The following is a 19,418-nucleotide window of genomic DNA, read 5'->3' as shown; positions in this document are numbered from 1 at the left end:
CATTTACTCGGGACTTATCTTGGAAAGATCATATATTACATCTCTTGTAAAATCTGCTTCCAAGAGATTAGTTGTGCTAAGCCGACTTCGTTCCTTCTTTACCCCTGCACAATTGTTGACTCTATACAGGGGCTTTATCCGCCCCTGCGTGGGGTGCAACTCTCATGTATGGGGAGGCTCCCCACATACAGCTCTTCTCAATAGGGTGGAGTCAAAGGCTTTTCGTCTCATTAACTCTCCTCCTCTTACTGACTCCCTTCAACCTCTGTCTCTTCGCCGCACTGATGCATTATCTCTTTTCTATCGCTATTTCAATGATCACTGCTCCTCTGAACTGTCTGCATGCATTCCTCCACCTCTGCTACGGGCGCGTAGCACCCGTCTAGCAACAAATTCTCATCCCTTTTCTGTCCAACTCTCTAATACAAGAGTTAACCGTTACTTCCAGTCCTTCATTTATGCAACAGGTCAACTCTGGAACTGTCTCCCTCTGTCTGTATTCCCTGCTTCCTATGATCTCCAGTCTTTCAAACGCAGTGTGTCCAGGCATCTCGAAATGATCGGATCTTGAATTCGGCTCTCTCTTGTATTTTGTTTTTCTCTTGGAAGGAACAGTTTTGCGGGCTCGTTGCCTTTGGTTCCTTCTTCCTCACATTAAAAAAAAAAAAAAAAAAAAACTACCTTACTCGTATCCCTGACCGCCTTGGAGAGAGTCCCCAACAAAACTATGAATTCTTTTTCCTCACAACTAATCCCTCTGTAAACCGTCAGTCCATTTTCGTCTCTGAGCTGGGATTGCAATTTTATCTCACAGAGGAGTGAGATTATAAGAGGGTGCACTCCGTTTTTGCCGAGGACTGTTGGGAAAAGCAAGAGTTTGTGATGGCCCTCTAGGTGCAGGCTCTCTCTCTCTCTCTCTCTCTCTCTCTCTCTCTCTCTCTCTCTCTTACACAGATGACTCCACACCAATTGACATACCACAACTTGGACACTGGCACCCACCTTCCCTACCGAATAGAGGTTAGGATCGTCTTGTTTAGAACTGATGTATTGGTATTAGTGGGAGTGTTTTTATGCCATGCTGGTGGGTCTTGTGGAAGAGTATTTAAGATTATTGTACCGAAATTCGCATTCCCACACTGCTCTAGCCTAGGATCGATATCGCGTCCTTTCGAACAGTAGCTCAAAATTTCACAAGACCATCACCTCCAAGGAAATAGAGCAAAATTTACAGGGAATGTACAATTGCCTGCATGAGTTCCGTTCCTCTTCCCTCCTGTCAATAAAACATAGCATTGTCTCAGTTCTCTTAGTCTAAGGTAACTGTTAATTATAAATATTTGTCTAACTAACTCAGGAGATCATAGTGCTTACATGGGATTTTAACCAAAATTTTATGTTATGGGTTACTGAAGATGAGAATGTGGAACAGAACTTTTGCACGGGCTTGTATATCTGAGTTTACGGGCAATATGGAACAGAATTTACAAGAAATATAAACACCCCTGTATCGGGAAGACAGGTTAAGATTTACAGGTAAAAGAAAAGAAAAAAGTTACAGGAAAGATAAGGTAATAATTGGGTGCCAAGGACTGTGACAGCGGGTTGGTAAATTAATCTATCGTCACCCTCATGAAAAAAAAAAAAAAAAAAAAAAACTGCCTGTCATTTTTTGGCGATTTCTGGATTTTTGCCTAAATCAATTCTTCATCACGTGGCGAACCAATTGGTATAGCTGCCTTTGTCAGGTCTAGGGTGTGAGTGGCCTAAAATGCACCTCGTTTCTAAGTCATTGAAAATTAAGTAAATGAGAATTTTTTTTTTTTTTTCGATTTCCCGAAAAGTGGAAAAACATGACTTAGGCAGTTTTTAAATGAGGGTGACGGTATATACTGTACAGTTTCGGTCAGTGGATTATTTACAGAGTCTCAACACTGTGCAAGAAAACGTGTGTCATCATTATTATTATAATCATCAGCAGCATCAGCAGCATCAGCAGCAACAGCATAATCATCATCATCATCATTATAGTTACATCATCATTATGCTCATTTCACCACCACCACCACAACCATCATCATTATCCCTTTACTAGCAGTTACTACAAAAATAAATATAGCACGAACACAAAAGAAGTTGTCTCCTGTTGTCATTCATGTCACCTGCTCCCCTGCAGCATGTGTTGGTCGTGCGTTGTCGTGGTGGTGGAGCGGTTAGCAAGGCCAGGGTGGTCGTAGCAGTGCAGGATGACAACGACCACGCCCCCACGTTCCCCAGGGCACGACACGAGACGCAGATCACTGAGGAAGACGACAGGCACCTACCCAAGACCATCATTAAGGTGTGATACGATAATTTTGTCTCCTAGGTACGATGATTTTCTCTCTCTCTCTCTCTCTCTCTCTCTCTCTCTCTCTCTCCATAGATCACTGAGATCATCAGTACCGTGAGACAAGATAGTTCTCTCTCTCTCTCTCTCTCTCTCTCTCTCTCTCTCTCTCTCTCTCTCTCTCTCTCTCAAGCTTTTCTCTCTCTCTCTCTCTCTCTCTCTCTCTCTCTCTCTCTCTCTCTCTCTCTCTCTCTCCATAGATCACTGAGATCATCAGTACCGTGAGACAAGATAGTTCTCTCTCTCTCTCTCTCTCTCTCTCTCTCTCTCTCTCTCTCTCTCTCTCTCTCTCTCTCTCTCAAGCTTTAAACCCCTTTCTCGCACAGGTGTCGGCTCAGGATGGGGACGCGGGTCAGCACGGTCGACTTTCCTACACTCTAAGAGGGGATGGTGTCACCGCAGATAACTCCAGCTCTTTTGCCGTCCACCCTACCATTGGCGCCATCCTAATTCTCAAGGCAAGTTAGAATGACCTGCAACTTGAAGATATTCTTGCAATTTACCACACTATCCCTCTATCTATTGTCAGACGCCTTAATCCCATACGGGGTGGCCACAAACAAATCGTCTCCATGTCGCCCTGTCCCTTGCCATTCCACTGCCTTGCTCTCAACTCACACCCTCCTCTCTCATATACCTCTCCACTCCATCCCTCCATCTCATCCTTGGCCTCCCCCTCCCTCTCTCCCCCTCCACCTCACTCAAATGCACTCTCCTCGTCAGTCTCTCACTCTCCACATGGCAGTCTACCACGCACTTGAGAATATTCTTGCCATGTACCACGCGATTTTATTCAGCTTAGAGATTTATTTTTCGTTTTTCCAGTAAGAGATTTTTTTCCATGAGCGATTTTTGGGAACGAGGTTTTTCTTTTTCTTTTTCATAAAGGAGATTTTTAGGAAGGATTTTTTTGCAGCAAGAGATTTTTCGTAAGGGCAATTTTGGGAGATTTTTTCAGTAAGATATTGTTTTAAAGGACGATTTGTTAGGAGAAATTTTTTTGCTCGAAGACTTCTTTGTGCAATATTTTTTAGGAAATTCATTTAGTGTGAAATTTTCTTGTAAAGGTGATTCTGAGGGACTTTATTCAGTGTGTGTGTGTTTTTTTTTTTTTTTTTTTGGGGGGGGTGATTCTCTGCTGCTGATATATACTTTTTTGTAGTGAAAGGCTTACTGAATTTTTTTTTATTCACATCAGCTAGTTTGAAAAGTCTGGCCAAATCTGAGTAAAATCGTCTGGTTATAGGAAAAGCGAAATACGTGATTGAATTAAAGGAGTTAGGTGAGCTTATTATTTCAATCTGGGGTGGGATTCTCAGACTTATTTACGATCGATTCCCTGTCGTAACTTTGATAAGGTTTTACAGGAGGTACTAGACGAGGGTAGATTTTGCACCCCTTTTCTTGATCTTGCGACAGACATTAGTTATAACCTGCTAAAGTTTTCGTCTCGTAATTTAATTTATGGAGTCTGTCTACCTATCTATTACCAGACGCCTTAATCCCGAAAGGGATGAACACAAACAAATCGCCTCCTTGTCGCTCTGTCCCCCGCCATTTTACTGCTCTGCTCCCAGCTCACACACCCCTTCTCATATACCTCTCCATTCCATTCCTCCATCTCATCCTTGGCCTCCCCCTCCCTCTCTCCCCTTCAATCTCACTCACACACACTCTCCTCGTCAGTCTCTCACTCTCCATCCTCTCCACATGGCCAAACCACCTTAATATGTTTCTCCTAAAGCTTCCTATCACATTCACATCCACACCTCTTTCTCACTCCCACAGCATCTTTCTCACCCCCGTATATCAGAACCAGACTTACGACATGGAACTGTTCGTAAGTGCGTTTGTTTAAGATCCTGCTTGCTACGAGGCCTTTCTATCGTAGTTAAGAAGGATCGTAAGCCCTCTCACTCCACACCACGAGAAGCTTGGCTTAGATTGAATAAAATCGTCTGGTGGTGGTGAATAATCAGTAAAAAAGATTATGAAGATGACTATAATGAGCGTAACAATGATGATGATGATGATGATGATGATGATGATGATGGTGGTGGTGGTGATGACTTTGTATATCAGTGTATGTCTTGCTTACATACGTGGATACCGTTGTGTGTGTGTGTGTGTGTGTGTGTGTGTGTGTGTGTGTGTGTGTGTGTGTGTGTGATGTATACTCAGTGTCATGTATGTGTCAGTGTATGAATGTGTGTGTGTGTGTGTGTGTGTGTGTGTGTGTGTGTGTTGTGTGTGTGTATGTGATGTATACTCAGTCATGTAAATGTCGATGTATGAATCGGTTATTGGTACGTGTGTGTGTGTGTGTGTGTGTGTGTGTGTGTGTGTGTGTGTGTGTGTGTGTGATGTATACTCAGTCATGTATGTGTGTATGCATGAATTAGTACGCATGTGTGTGTGTGTGTGTGTGTGTGTGTGTGTGTGTGTGTGTGTGTGTGTGTGTGTGTGTGTGTGTGTGTGTGTGTGATGTATACTCAAAGTCATGTATGTGTGTATGCATGAATTAGTACGTGTGTGTGTGTGTGTGTGTGTGTGTGTGTGTGTGTGTGTGTGATGTATACTCAAAGTCATGTATGTGTGTATGCATGAATTAGTACGCATGTGTGTGTGTGTGTATGTTAATATTGACAAGTAGCCTAACATATTTTTATTACAGTTTACCCAGTGGAATTTATGACTCGTTTGCTCATACTAATATTGATTTGTGTGAGGCGGGCTGGAGGAAGAGGGGAGTGAGGGGAGGGGAAGGAGGGTGGGAGGGAAGGAAGGGAGGAAATGGGCAGAGGAGGAAGAGGGGGACGGCAGAGCGCAGGAGGAGAGAGAGAGAGAGAGAGAGAGAGAGGGGGATGGGGAAGAAGGAAAGTCGGTGAAGGGGGGAGGTAGGAAAGGAATGAATGGGACGGGAAGGGAGAGAGGAAAGAAGGAGAGGGAGGTGGGAAGCGAATGATGGAGGAGGCTAGGTAGGGAGGGACGCAGGAAGAGGACGGTAGTGGAGGTGAGGGGAAAGTAGAGGAGAGAGAGGTAAAGGGAAAGGGGGAGGGAGAAAGGAGGAAGGTAGCAGGAGAGAAAGGAGAGAAAGGGAGAGATGAAGGAGAAAGGAAGGAAAGAGGGATGGGAGAGGGGTTGGGAAGGGGAAATTTGAGGGGAGAGGATGGAAGGTAGGAGGAGAAAGATTGTAGAGGAAGGTAAAGCAGGGAGGGAGGAGGAGGAAGGTAGGAAAAGAAGGAAATGAGCAGAGAATGTTGGAGGAAGAATGATGGAATGGAAGGAAAGAGGGATGAAGGGGGGAAGGGAAGGAAAGACAACAATAAGGAGAGAGGGAAGGAGGAAGATAGGATGGAAGGAGATAAGATTAGAGGCTGGTAGGAAAGAATGGATGAAGGGAAAGAGGAAGGAAGAAGGAAATGGGGAGAGAGAGAGGGAAGAAGGAAGTAGAAAGAGAGGAAGGGAAGAAAGAAGTATGGAGAGGAAATGAGGAATGCAGGAACGAGAGGAAAAAGGGAGGAAAGTAGAAGAGAGGAATTGAAGAAATAGGAAGGGAGGGAGGGTGGGAGGGAGGGAGAAAGGCTGCAAATAAGAGGAAGAAGGGAGGAGTGAAGGAAAAGAGGGAGAGGGGAAGACAGGAAGGAAAGAAGCTGGGAAATAGGATGGTAGAAAAGGAAGTAGGGAGAGAATGGAGGAAACAAGGGCAGAGAGAGTCTAACCTGTGCCTTTTTATTCATGGATGTATTGCTAGTGTGAGGAAAGTTGGTATGCAATGAATTTTAAAATGTTGGTGACATATAAAATGGTTCTGTTTCTGGTGTGTGTGTATATACCAGGTTTTCTCTGTGCACGGAATATGTGTATTTTAGCTGCCTCCATTTTGAACTGAAAAATTGAAACAGGAGCTACCAACCCATTTAGTACGAGAGGTCCTCCCAACATTTTGTAAATTCAGTCAAGATCAGAATAAAGTAAGTCGTCAGCCAGAGTTCTTCATCCATTAATAAAATCCTTTGGTGTTTAAGGCTTTACAGTGTACGTATGACTCGTGCATGGGGGACGTTTATTAGCTGACAATTATGCAGCCAGGCGGGGAAGGGAAACATCACAGTCAGTTAAATCCAACTGCGTGGTTAATGAGTATGAGAGCATAGTAGCCTACAAAACTTGATTTTATGAATTTATACCAAATGCCAGTGTGTAAAGAGAGTGTTGATTAAGAACTTTTATTATTTCATGTCTAAAGCCCCAGTCCTGTTTTTAACTCGCGTCGCGGTGGCACAGAGGACACACAAACCCCTAGAATCACACTTGGGTTTAGCCTTTGGAAGGCACTCCGAGTAGGAGCTTGGAATGTTCTAAGCCGTTCGAGAAATGGTCGGCTGCCTTTGTTGTCACAGGAGTTAGGGCGACTGGGGTTTGGCAGAGCTGCACTCTCTGAAGAGAGGCGGCCTGGTCATAGCAAGATCAGTAGCCATGGTTATACATACTACTGCTCTGGCTGTGATGACGATGCCTAGCTTAGAGTTGTTGCTGTGGCAATTGGTGCTTGCCTTGTATCTCATGAAGACAGGGTTATTCCAGTTGATGAGCATATAATGCTGGCGAGGTTGAAGCACTCCTTGGACTTCATCTCTCTTATTGACGTGATCGCCCCAACTGAAATAAGTGATCTTGAAGAGAAGGAGCTGTTCTACACTAAACTTGACTCGGTTGTGGAACAGAGCCCCTTGTGGGATACACGCATGGACCTGGGTGACTTCGGTGTGGTTACTGGCACTGACAAAGAAGGTTTCGAGGAATGTGTAGGCCTCCATGTCTCTGGAAACAGGAATTCCAGTACTGTAGTTCTTACCTTCTGGATTTCACAAAGTCCCTTAAGTTGAGAATTGGAGGATCCTCGTTCTAGCGACCAGATCTTCACTGCTGGACTTCATGTTCCAATACTGTAGGGGTTGCAAAGCAGATTGACCACATCCTTGTCAGTACACACTGGAGGGTCCATCTGACCTACAGAGTTTTCAGGAGTGCAGAGTTCTTTGCTACTGATTACAAGCTTGTTGTTGCAACTCTAAGGCTACAAATCATAATTAAGAGAAGTTCGAAATGATACCAAAAACAGTTCCATCTTGAGAACTTAGGGATGAGGAGTGTGCATATGAGTATGCAGTGGCAGCCTCAGGACCCTGTTGAAAAATGAGAGACCTTTAAGTGTGCTACCCTGGCAGTAGCTGATGAATGTGTTAGAGAGCACCTGAGATGAAGGAGGGGTTGTGTCTCTCTGGGGACACTTGCCACAGTTTTTTTTTTTTTTTTATGCGAGGAAGAAGGAACCAAAGGCCATGAGTCCGCAGTAACAGTTCCCTCCAAGAGAAAAACAAAATACAATAGAGAGCCAAATTCAAGATCCGATCATTTTGAGATGCCTGGACACACTGCTTTTGAAAGACTGGAGATCATAGGCAGCAGGAAATACAGACAGAGGGAGACAGTTCCAGAGCTGACCTGTTGCATAAATGAAAGACTGGGAGTAACGGTTAACTCTTGCATTAGAGAGTTGAACAGAAAAGGGATGAGAGTTTGCTGCCAGACGGGTGCCCGTCGTAGAGGTGGAGGAATGCAAGCAGACAGTTCAGAGGAGCAGTGACCATTAAAGTAGCGATAGAAAAGAGATAAAGATGCAACAGTGCGGCGAAGAGACAGAGGTTGAAGGGAGTCAGTAAGAGGAGGAGAGTTAATGAGACGAAAAGCCTTTGACTCCACCCTGTTGAGAAGAGCTGTATGTGGGGAGCCTCCCCACACATGAGAGTTGTACTCCACACAGGGGCGGATAAAACCCCTGTATAGAGTCAACAATTGTGCAGGGGTAAAGAAAGAGCGGAGTCGGCTTAGCACACCCAATCTCTTGGAAGCAGATTTTACAAGAGATGTAATATGCTCTTTCCAAGATAAGTCCCGAGTAAATGAAACCCCAAGCATGTTCAAGGATGATGCAGGATTAAGCTGAATATTATTAAACATTAGTGGGTATACCTGTGGAAGATTTTGTCGGGTTGATAGGTGTAAGAACTGAGTCTTAGATGCATTAAAGACAACCATATTATTTTTACCCCAGTTGAGGAGAGTTGTGCTGCCAGGCTGACTGGGGATCAGGTGCTGCACAGAGTACTGTCTCGGCAGGCTTAAGATTTTCTGGCAGGGACAAGGAGAAGTATGTCAAGAAAATCGCAGAGGAGTTGGAGAGGTATTTTCATGCAAATGACCTTCGACCTACATACCGAGTCTTGAAGAAGCTCAACTTCAGATCCGCCTCTCCTGTTGACTGTTCTGACAGCAGATGGATGGCTCATGTCAGGGGTGAGTGAACAGGGTTGAGTTCTTTGAGCAGCTGTATATGGATGAAACTCCCTGTGGAGAGCTTCCTTCGGCTGATGCACAACCACTAACTGCTTTCCCACCAATTAATGATAGCTTGCTTTCTCTAGTGGGAATCAAGAGGGTAGCGAATAGTTTGAAAAGTGGCAGAGCAGCTGGTGTATGTTGCATCCCACTAGAACTGATCGTAGCCGGGAGTAAAGCCATGATCAGGGCACTATATGCAGTCACAGAAATCATTTGACAGACAGGTACCATTCCGACTGACCGGACAAGGGGTTTGGCCAACCCTACCTGGAAAGGGAAAGGAGTCCAGCAGGACTGTAGTAACAACTGTGATACTACGGTACTCATCGTCCCAGCCAAGGTTCTTGCTCACATCGTCATGATGTGTATCTTGATCATTTGCGAAGCTATCAGAGGCCTGAGCAATCTGGATTCTCATCCCAGAAATCTACAGTTGACTGCATCTCAGCTCTTCGAGTTAATGTGGAATACTGTACTGAGTATCAACAAGACCTGCCTGCTGTCTGTGTGGATCTCAAGAAGTCATTTGACACTGTAAATCGAGAGGTACCCTTGGAACTCCTGCAATTCCATGGGATCCCTGTTGGGATAATCCGGCTGACTGCCGGCCTGTATTCAAACAATGACAGTGCTGTCAAGTGTGGTGGGGGAACATCTGGCTTCTTCCCAATACGTACTGGAGTATGACAGAGATGTGTCCTTTTTCCCACCCAACACATGTGTGGTTTGGGTACTTGGCGGGGCTCAGTTGAAGTTACTGTGAAGTATCAATTGGCAATTTCTGGGTTACTGGCCTTGACTTTGCTGAAAATGCTGAGTCGCTGGATATATTACAGTGCCCTCACAGAATTTCGTGAGAGTGCAAAGCCATTGAGATTAAAGACCTCTTGGGCGAAGACCAAGGTCTAGGCATGTGGTGGCTTGTTGGATGAAGCAGTTAAGTGTGTCCAAGCATGTTGTGAGCATGTGGAAGCCTTGGAAATATTCACTTATGGTGATAATGTGGGAAATAACAGCAGGTCAAACAATGAGATTTCTCGTTGCATCGGTCTGGCTCACAGGGTTATGAATTCACTCGTCTCGGGTATTGGGTGTTGTCGTTATTAGTGCTGAAGGACGAAAATTCGCGTCTCCAAGGCACTGGTGCTCCCTGTCTTACTCTGTGGCTGTGAGACATGGACGCTAAACAGTGACTTGAAGCAGCAAACTGTCTCCTTTGGTACTAAATGCCTTTACAGGAACATGCAATATCGCTGAACCGAGGCCTATTATCCAAAATATATATATATATATATATATATATATATATATATATATATATATATATATATGTCATATATATATATATATATATATATATATATATATATATATATATATATATATATATATGTCAGTGCCAGCTCCATCTATATGGGCACCTGACCCGTTTTCCTGAGGTTGACCCTGCCCACGGGATGATCCCTGACAGAGATAACCAGGAGTGGAGGCGACCAAACAGAACGCCACAGAACTCATGGCTGGAGCATATTGATAATTCATATCGAGATATACTCGGAGGAGGAAGAGTCACTGCCTGGAAGGTTGAACGAAGTGACCATCGTGAGTGGAGTAGGAGGATAAGTGAGGCTATGTCTATGTACCCCAGGGAATTTTCCCTCCCCCAATCTAAATCGCGTCGTTCAAAAATTTCGAGAGCGAGATTTTATCCCCGTGATTCCCTGTCCCCTTAAATGCAGTCCTGAACGACAGCCAGAATGAAATATCTTATGTAAGTAATTATTTGCCCTATAGGTCAGCCATCCCATTCTCAGCTTCACCCATGTCTTCCCACAGCCCCTGGACCGTGACCCTCCCAACGGACGAGCTCGGTGGCATCTTCAGGTATGTGCAACGGATGGGCAACTTGAAGCTTACACGGATGTTCTGGTCAACCTTAAGGATGTCAATGATAACGCTCCGTACTTCCCGAACCCCACCCTCCACGCCGCTGTCTCAGAGGATACTCCAGAAGGTATATTTTAGGCAACTAATCTTCTCTCATCTCTCCTTCTCCTCTCTCCATGGAATCGAAAATCAGTTTAGTTTTGACTCCTTTAATATTTTATAGTCTGCGGATAGACTCTAATTGACAGATGCTGTACTGTGGCCTGCATCAACATTATTAAAAAAAAAAAAAAAGTGTATGTGCGGATGGGCAGGCCTGAGACATAGCTAGGTTTCCAGGGACTTGAATTGTAAATGAATGAGTGTCTGGCCCATTTTACTGGGCATGCTGTTGATAGTTCTTACACTTTCATACTCTTTCTTATGTTGTTTTGTTCACCTTCCCTCACGTCATCTTTAGGTGGGAGAAAGGTCGGGATGACTGATGATTCATGAATAAGTCAGTACGTCTGCTTTCCCCTTCGTCTCCCGCCTCCCATGCTTCGTCCTGTCCCTGTTACTTTCTTCTTTGACCCCACCTTCCTCCCATTCATCTCTTCTATCTCCCTTACCTCCATTTCCCTCTCCTGTCCCTCTCTCCCTTTCTCTCCCTGTACATTTGAATTCAGGAGGTTGGGCAAGGGTGCAATCAGTAGGTTATGTTTGAATTGCTGTGGTCAATATGTTTTGTGCCACCAGTATGTCCTACACACGTCTGATGTTCTGTATCCAAGCGTTCTAGATGATGTCATCTTTCTTTCTTGTATCCTTTGCTGTTTGGGGATTTTTACAATATGTGATGTCTCTCCTAAACAGAAAAAATTTTTCTGATGGCAACAAACTGCAGCAGAATACAAAAAATGTTACTGCAGTGAAGCAGTTTTGAAGTGATTAGTCTGCTGTACATTACTTGCATCTGTGATTGCTGGTTGAGCTTACAGTTGTGAGCAGTGACTACAGGCAATGATGCTCCACGCCAAAGTCAAAATACTTTCTTGACTTAAGGTATATAGAATACAGATTTTGGTTTCATTAGTCACTGGACAAGAATGTGGTCGACAAATCCTCCGAAAGTCATTTATCTATCCGTCTCTGTCTGTTTATTAATCTGTCTATCTATCCATCTTCAACAGGATAGCCTACTCATTAGTTAGAGTGGTCGCCATATATAACAACGACGAACTCAAGATCCACAATGTACGCCTTACCTACGCTGTCTCACTTTGTCTTTCCATCCATCCATCTGTCCACATACCTACCTATGTTCATTTTCTCCTCAGGGTCTTCAGTGGTTAAAGCGGTGGCCAGGGACAATGATGACCCACGTGAGGGAAGCAACGCGCGCCTCACCTACTCTCTGGAGAAGAATGTGGTTGATGAATCCTCCGGCAGTCCCATCCTGGTCATCGACAGCCACTCCGGCCTCATCACCACGGCGCTGTGTTGCCTCGACAGGGAGAAGACACAACGCTATGCCGTCCAGGTGGTTGCTACGGATGGTGGCGGACTTAAAGGTGGGTATGATGCCTTTTCAAATTCCTTCTTGCTCAGACCAAACGTTTTCATTCGGCTTGGGAAGGACTTACACCGCTGTCCATGTCGTTGCTACAGACGGCGGCGGACGTAAAGGTTGGCATGTCTTTTCATATTCGTTTTTTGCTCAGACCAGACGTTTTTGTCCAACTGGAGACCTCTTTTGACTCATACTATGCCGTCCATGTCGCTGCTACGGATGATGGCAGGCTGGTGGATAGCAATTCCTTCACAGTGATGTAATATCTTGTACTGCCTTCGTCCTAACACCGAATGATATTTTTTAAAACACAGAACTGAAGGAGTTTGAAACTATGTCGATTAATCCCTTCATTATGATAAGTGTTTTTATCATTCTGTCTTGCGAATGCTAGGAATTTTGATTTAGTTTAGCAACGATCTCTAACCCCCTCCACTATAATCTAGGATAACTACTACAGCAGACTTGTTCCAGTCTCACAAACATCCCCAACTCCTTCCTTCTCATCTGTTAGCAAAGTGTACAGTAGGTCGATTTGACAAGTAACCAAGGAGACTCATTCCTACCTCATAATTATTGCTCATTGAATTTCACGCAACCACGATATAGTATTCAAGTTATGGGAGTGGTCCAGTTTCGTTAAGTGAGATTAAACGACAAAAGAAATAAAAGAAACTCATACTAACTACATGCTGCCACGCTGGGGTCGCTAAGATGAAGACTCGTACAATCCTTGCCGTGCACAGCGGATCCATTGTTATGCGATGATCTCAGCTTTTGTATCCATTCTGTTCGACAATGTTATCCTTGAATCGAGAGGTATTTAGCTGCAATTTATTACTTTTGCATAAAAAGGATTAACTTGCAGTGCTTCTTGTCGCCTTTACCCTCTTGCCTACATACCTTCCTACTTACCGTACCTTCCTGTCAACCTCCCTACTCACCTTCCTGCCTACCTACCTCCCAGCCCACCTCCCTGGCTACTTCCCTACCTACTTCTCAGCCTATCTTCTGTGCCTACCCAATCGACACTCTACCTATCTCCCTACCTACCTGCATGTCTACCTACCTCACTGACTACCTCCCTACCTACATCCCTCTCTGCCTACTTACCTGTCTACCTACCTCCCTGCGTACCTCCCTATTCCTTACCTACTTCACTGGCTACATACTTCTCTGCCTATCCCCTTGTCTTTCTACCTGCCTTCTTACCTATTTAACTATCTTCCTACCCACCAAAATCCCTATCTTCTTTCTTACCTCCCTACCTCCCTGCATAGCTACATCTCTACCTACCATCCTGCCGACCTCCCTACCTTCCTCCCTGCCAGCCTTCCTATCTTCTCCTCTGCCAGTCTCTCTATATACTGTACCTCCTTCCCTGTCTACCAACCTCCCTACCCACCTCTCTGTTTACCTACATGCCTCCCTCCCTCCCCTCCTTCCTCCCTAGCTACCAACCTCACTGCTTGCATCCACACCTAATGAGTTAGCGACAAAAGGACATATACTTTTTTTTTTTTCCGACAACTCGCCAGTTTCCGTTGGGTTGCATAAAAATTGCGCTGAGAGCATAAATTACTGCATTTTGAACGTCTTTTCCAATGCTACCAGTGTTAGCGTACAGCCTTGTAAATAAGTACAGTTTTGGTTATCGTGACCTTCGGGTGGATAGGGTTCACTTGACACCTCAGTCCTCAAAACTAATCCATGACTGCAGACACTTGAGCGCGAATAGATAGCCAGACGGACGGAAAATTGTCATCCCGGCTGAAGCGCGCTAGAGGTCCTTAGAATTTGCCTTTGGGAATTCTTACCTTATAACTAAAGTTTATCGAATTTCATGCTACCACGGAACAATAATCAAGCTGTGAGGGGGGACCAGCTTTACCAGGTGAATATAATTCAACTGTAGACGATTTTATTTAGATTAGGACGGACCCACTGGATGAAGGGAAAAAGGAGGACTGCCACCTGTCGCTTCCCAACTGTCTCTTCCCAACAAACCAGCATAGTGTTATGCGGGATGGAGGATGTGAACGACGTACCCTCGAGGTTATGATAGATTAGGTTATTGTACTTTAGGCTAGGTAGGGTATGTTAGATTAGGTGAAGATGCTCTAGGCTAGATTAAGTTAGGTCAGGTTAGCAATACTCTTCATTCGACTGCCTGAAACAGGGTGGGAAAAATATTTGTTGCTGTGTTTACAATAATTCTTTTACCTTACCTTGGCCCAGATTTTTGTCATTTTTCAGCTTTTTTCACGTAGCTCAGTGGCAGAATAAGACAATACTAAAGCTCTACATCCTGTCCATAGCACTTTTTCGTGACTAGCAGCATATCCTGGGGTTATTATATTGCTATAACTTAGCACTGACGATGGAGAGGTTGCAATCTTAGGCCAAGTTAGAGTGAAAAGAGTATAGGGGAAGACAGTAACATCGCAAAACCCTTTTGCGGTCGAAAGGCACGAATTTGGCTTCTTCTCCCCCCCCCACCCCATCAGGCACAGGCACAGTGTTGGTGGAGGTGGAGGATGTGAACGATGTGCCCCCGAGGTTCTCCCGCCCCGAGTGGTCCCTGAGTGTACCCGAGAGACAGAACCCAAGCAGAGTCCTGGCCACCCTCACCGTCCTCGATCAAGACATCACCAACAACTTCTCTTTTAGGGTGAGAGGCCATACTTTTAGGGTGGGAAGCCATACTTAGAATATTTAACGGTCGGAGGTCATATTTGCAGTCTTTGTTGAGCTTATGTTGGGCAAATGAGTGTGAAATATGAAAAAGTCGCTGCATGTCAATATTATAATCCCCACTCTAACGTACGGAAGTGAAGCTTGGACCCTGTCTGAAGGACACAAGTCGGGAATGAAAGCAGGGGAAATTGAGTTATCTGGAAGGAGCATGTGGAGTTGTAACGAGAGACACAAACATATGAAGACGTGAAGGAGCGTTGTGATTTGATGAGGATCTGGTTGAAAGCATTATTCTTGAGATGGTTTGACATGTGAGGAAGATAGAGAATGAGGGATTGACTAAAAGAGTCTATGTATGTATGTATGTGAGATGGGGAGCGAGAAGGGAAGGGGAGGACCAAGGATGAGATGGAGGGATGGGCTGGAGAAAAATAATAAGCAGGGTTGGCATGATTTAAATCAAGTGATTTAAAACGGTGATTTAATCATGATTTAAATCAGCAATTTTTGACACAATTTTCATGTCATAAATGTCATAAATATAAAAAATATTATATGCATAATTTCACAAAGTTTTGTTTACTCATTTTCTCCCAAAATAAATGCATTGCCTAGCATATGTTTATTTCTTATTAATATATTATATATTTTTTACTTATACAATAGACCTAAGAGGATGTACATGAATAGTTATCAGTTGTATAATCCAGCTATAAATATGTATATTTACTAAAAACTATTCAATATATATAATACATAAACGTAACAAACCAGTTACATTTGATCATTGTAGTTATTAAAAGGAAAAATGTTCTTTAATAAAAATTAAGAAATATGTTGCAGTACAGTTCCCTAAATCTAAACGTTTAATCTTTTTATGTAAAATCTTCAGGAATGATAATAGAATTTTAGTTTCAGAAAGAATAAAGAATAATAAAATTTATAATTTAATAAGACTACCGTAAAACACCATAACTTCGGACAGCGCCCAATTTTCGGACATTTTGCTAAAAAATGTAATAATTCAAGTTTATTGGAAGAGAGTGCGATATTTGCAAAAATAATGATGTGGGTAGGTAGGGTAATCTTCAAAGATTATTATGTATAAGTCCTATTAAACTAGCTTGAATATGTGTGGGTGAAAAAAATTATGAATCAAATGAAAAAAAAAAAAAGACATTTTTAACCCTGCAAAACTTTGTTCACACAGAACAAACAGTTTCAATTGTAAGAACGTGATTAGTACGATTATATGTGGAAAAGTGTTGTACGTACTGGGCAGTAAACTATTTAAATATATATACATGCATAATCTTGCAATGAGTGTTTTAATGAATATCTCAATTTTACAGAATAAATTCCTAAATTCGGACAGACAAATTACTGGAAAAATACAAACTATAGGTGTGTGTGTGTGTGTGTGTGTGTGTGTGTGTGTGTGTGTGTGTGTGTGTGTGTGTGTGTGTGTGTGTGTGTGTGTGTGTTTTACAAGCACAAGCCTATTAGGAAAGTGTGTGTGTGTGTATGTGTGTGTGTGTGTGTGTGTGTGTGTGTTTACAACCACAGGCATATTTGGGATGTGTGTGTGTGTGTGTGTGTGTGTGTGTGTGTGTGTGTGTGTGTGTGTGTGTGTTTACAACCACAGGCCTATTTGGGATGTTGGTTTCCTGTGTGTGTGTGTGTGTGTGTGTGTGTGTGTGTGTGTGTGTGTGTGTGTGTGTTGTTACATAGCCTATGATTTCATCATCCTTTGTGTAATTTTAACTCACAGTATGCTGCATGTTTGATCACGAGCGTGTTCTACCTCAGTTCCCCCCTTCTACCGTTATAGTAGAGTAAGTCGTCCTTTCTGTTGTTCAGTGCGGGATTGTCAACTCTTTGTCCCCATGGCTTCATTTGCGCGTCCTTCTTACAAGTTGTATCAAGCTCTGCTGGCCCCTATATAATGAGCTCGGTCTCTGCATCATTGCCACTTAGATCTACTCCTCATTTTGTTCACATCTCTGTCCTCCCCTGTACAGTTATTGTTGTGAGTGCTCAGGAAGTCTCCAACCATCTAGCAGCTGTGTAATTTGAGTATAACTGTTATTGCATTTTTTCCTTGTACTGAATAGCATAAGGTGTTGATTTGTAGGCCTAGTGAGTTTTTTTTTATGTGATTTATGTATGATTCATTTTGTCAGCCACTTTTAATAATATTGTGTATCTGTAATAATTTATCTTGCATTAACTGAGCATTACCCAGTGTATCTCATTTTAACAGGGCTGACTTAGATAAATTTACCCATGCTAATTTCGTGTTAATAGAGGCTATTGCAGTTAACCATATATTTAACCTGTTTTTTGCCATTACATTATCCTTATGAGTCCTGAATGTTTTGTTGTTAGTTTGAGCATTAAACTTTAACTTGTAATTTTACCTAACTCTTTTGTTTTGAACCTGGAACTTTACGGGACAGTAGTGACTCTTAGTATTCTCACTTACAGTGTACGTTATCTTTCTCTGTTCCGTAACATAAATTTGGCGACCTCATATCAGGATATTCAGGATATTATCATAAGGATATTGCTTGATATTTTGTGACTGTTACTTATTCATGATGTCTACTATTACTACACTTGATGAAGCCAAAGATTTTTTGTCAAATGTGCAAACAGTGTGTGATGTAGAAAACAGAACAAAGAATGAACTTAAGCTTGTTGCTCAACAATTGGGAATTGCTGTTCGCTCTCATCATTCTAAAGATCAAATTGTTGACATGATTAATGAAAGCTTGTTTAATGTAACTCCTCCAAATGAGCAAACGCAGATTGAATTAGCTAAGTTACAGCTAGCCCTGCAGGAGGCTCAGGCTTAGGAGGCGGAGTCTCGTGTTAAGGAGGCTGAATTTCAAGCACGTGCTAAGGAGGCTGAGTCTCAGGCTAAGGAGGCGGAATTTCAGGCCCATTCTAAGGAGGCTGAGGCACAAGTTGAAATTGCTAGGATTCAGGCAGACCATGAGTATCGCATAAAACAAGGTGGAACTGGATCATCTAGCTCTGATGATTTTGATGTGGCTAAAAATGTTAAACTTGTCCCTTCTTTTAATGAATCTGATTTAACAAAGTATTTTCAGTTGTTTGAGAGGGTAGCTACAGGTTTTAATTGGCCTAAAAAGTATTGGCCAGTACTCCTTCAAACTGTTCTCACCGGTAAAGCTCAAGTAACTTATGCATCTTTGCCTCAGGATCAATCTGATAATTATGATGTAGTTAAGAGCTTGATTCTTAAGGCCTATGAGCTTGTTCCTGAAGCCTATAGAGTAAAATTTAGGACAACTTACAAGCAAGATAAGCAATCCCATGTTGAGTATGCAAAAATCAAAGAAGATCTGTTAGAGCAGTGGTTAAATTCTAAGAATGTGGATTCTGATTTTGGTAAATTTAAGCAGATGATTTTGCTGGAGGACTTCAAAAGGTGTATTATTAAGGATGTAAGCCTATATCTTGATGAGAGAAGAATAGATAATTTGTCTGATGCTGCAGTTTTAGCTGATGAATATGTTCTCACTCACAAGAGATATTCTGGAGGAAAAAGGAAAGCTGAGAGTAAGTGCGTTGCCTCTACTCAGAGTACAGGTAACAAGAAAGAGAATAAGGATGATGTTTCTCAGGAAGTAAATACCAGCTTCACCTCTAGATTTCAGAAACGTAAATGTACTTATTGTAGTAAGCTTGGTCATACTACGGAGAGATGTTTCAGGAGACAGCGTGATGTGAACAAAAAGGAGTCTTGAAATATTCAGTCAATTGGTCTAGTGTCCACTCTTGAGAGTTCCCAGAATTCTTTAACTGAGTTAACTGAACCTGCTTTGAGGGGTAACTTAAATTCTCATGATGGAGCTCCTCTTTTGAGCAGTAACGTGGGTGACACTCTCAAGAGTTCATGTGCTAATTTCCTGTCTGATGGTTTTGTCAGTCCTCTGGACAGTAATGACAGGAAATCAGTTAAAATATATCGTGATACAGGTGCTTGCCAATCCCTTATGCTGACCAGTGTTCTAGGCTCTAATGTTAATTCCTCTGATGAAACTGTAATCTTACAAGGTGTAGGGAATAATTACTTCTCTGTCCCTCTGTGCAGAGTGAATTTAGAGTCTGGTTTTGTTAATGGTTCCGTTATGGTTGGGTTGGTTGAGACACTCCCAATGTCAGGTGTAACTTTCTTACTTGGAAATGATATTGGTGGAAGTCAAGTGTGTCCAGCTCCTCAGTTGTCTAGTGAGCCAGTGGCTGCGTCCCAGGATTGTGATGTCCCTGATGTGTTCCCTGCATGTGCTGTCACTAGGGCTAAGTCTAAAGTTACTGGTGATTTAGAGGATAATGATGATGATGATGTTATCCTAGCTGACACTTTTCTTGCTAATTTGGACCACTCACCAGATGAGGTAGTACCCCGTAGTGTTGATAATTTGTCTCGTCAAGAGTTGGTTGAGTTGCAAGTTGCTG

At 43.0% G+C, this 19,418-nt stretch overlaps 1 protein-coding gene across 1 annotated transcript in view; it reads left to right on the top strand.

The window, feature by feature from the left end:
• The window catches only part of LOC145403139 (putative neural-cadherin 2), a 180,275-nt gene that overhangs the window by 39,838 nt on the left and 121,019 nt on the right, over window positions 1–19,418 (top strand). Inside the window, exons 4-8 of the mRNA XM_080274964.1 lie at window positions 2,177–2,341; window positions 2,716–2,847; window positions 10,631–10,808; window positions 12,001–12,234; window positions 14,741–14,904. Of these exons, the coding sequence (XP_080131090.1) occupies window positions 2,177–2,341; window positions 2,716–2,847; window positions 10,631–10,808; window positions 12,001–12,234; window positions 14,741–14,904 (873 nt within the window). The remainder of the gene's footprint in view (window positions 1–2,176; window positions 2,342–2,715; window positions 2,848–10,630; window positions 10,809–12,000; window positions 12,235–14,740; window positions 14,905–19,418) is intronic.

The sequence above is a fragment of the Coenobita brevimanus genome, chromosome 60, assembly GCF_032717465.1.
Source record: "Coenobita brevimanus isolate Jiangsu-jjx chromosome 60, ASM3271746v2, whole genome shotgun sequence".
NCBI lineage: Eukaryota > Metazoa > Arthropoda > Malacostraca > Decapoda > Coenobitidae > Coenobita > Coenobita brevimanus.
Note: the sequence above shows the minus strand (reverse complement) of the source record. Positions and strands in the feature narration are given on the sequence as shown.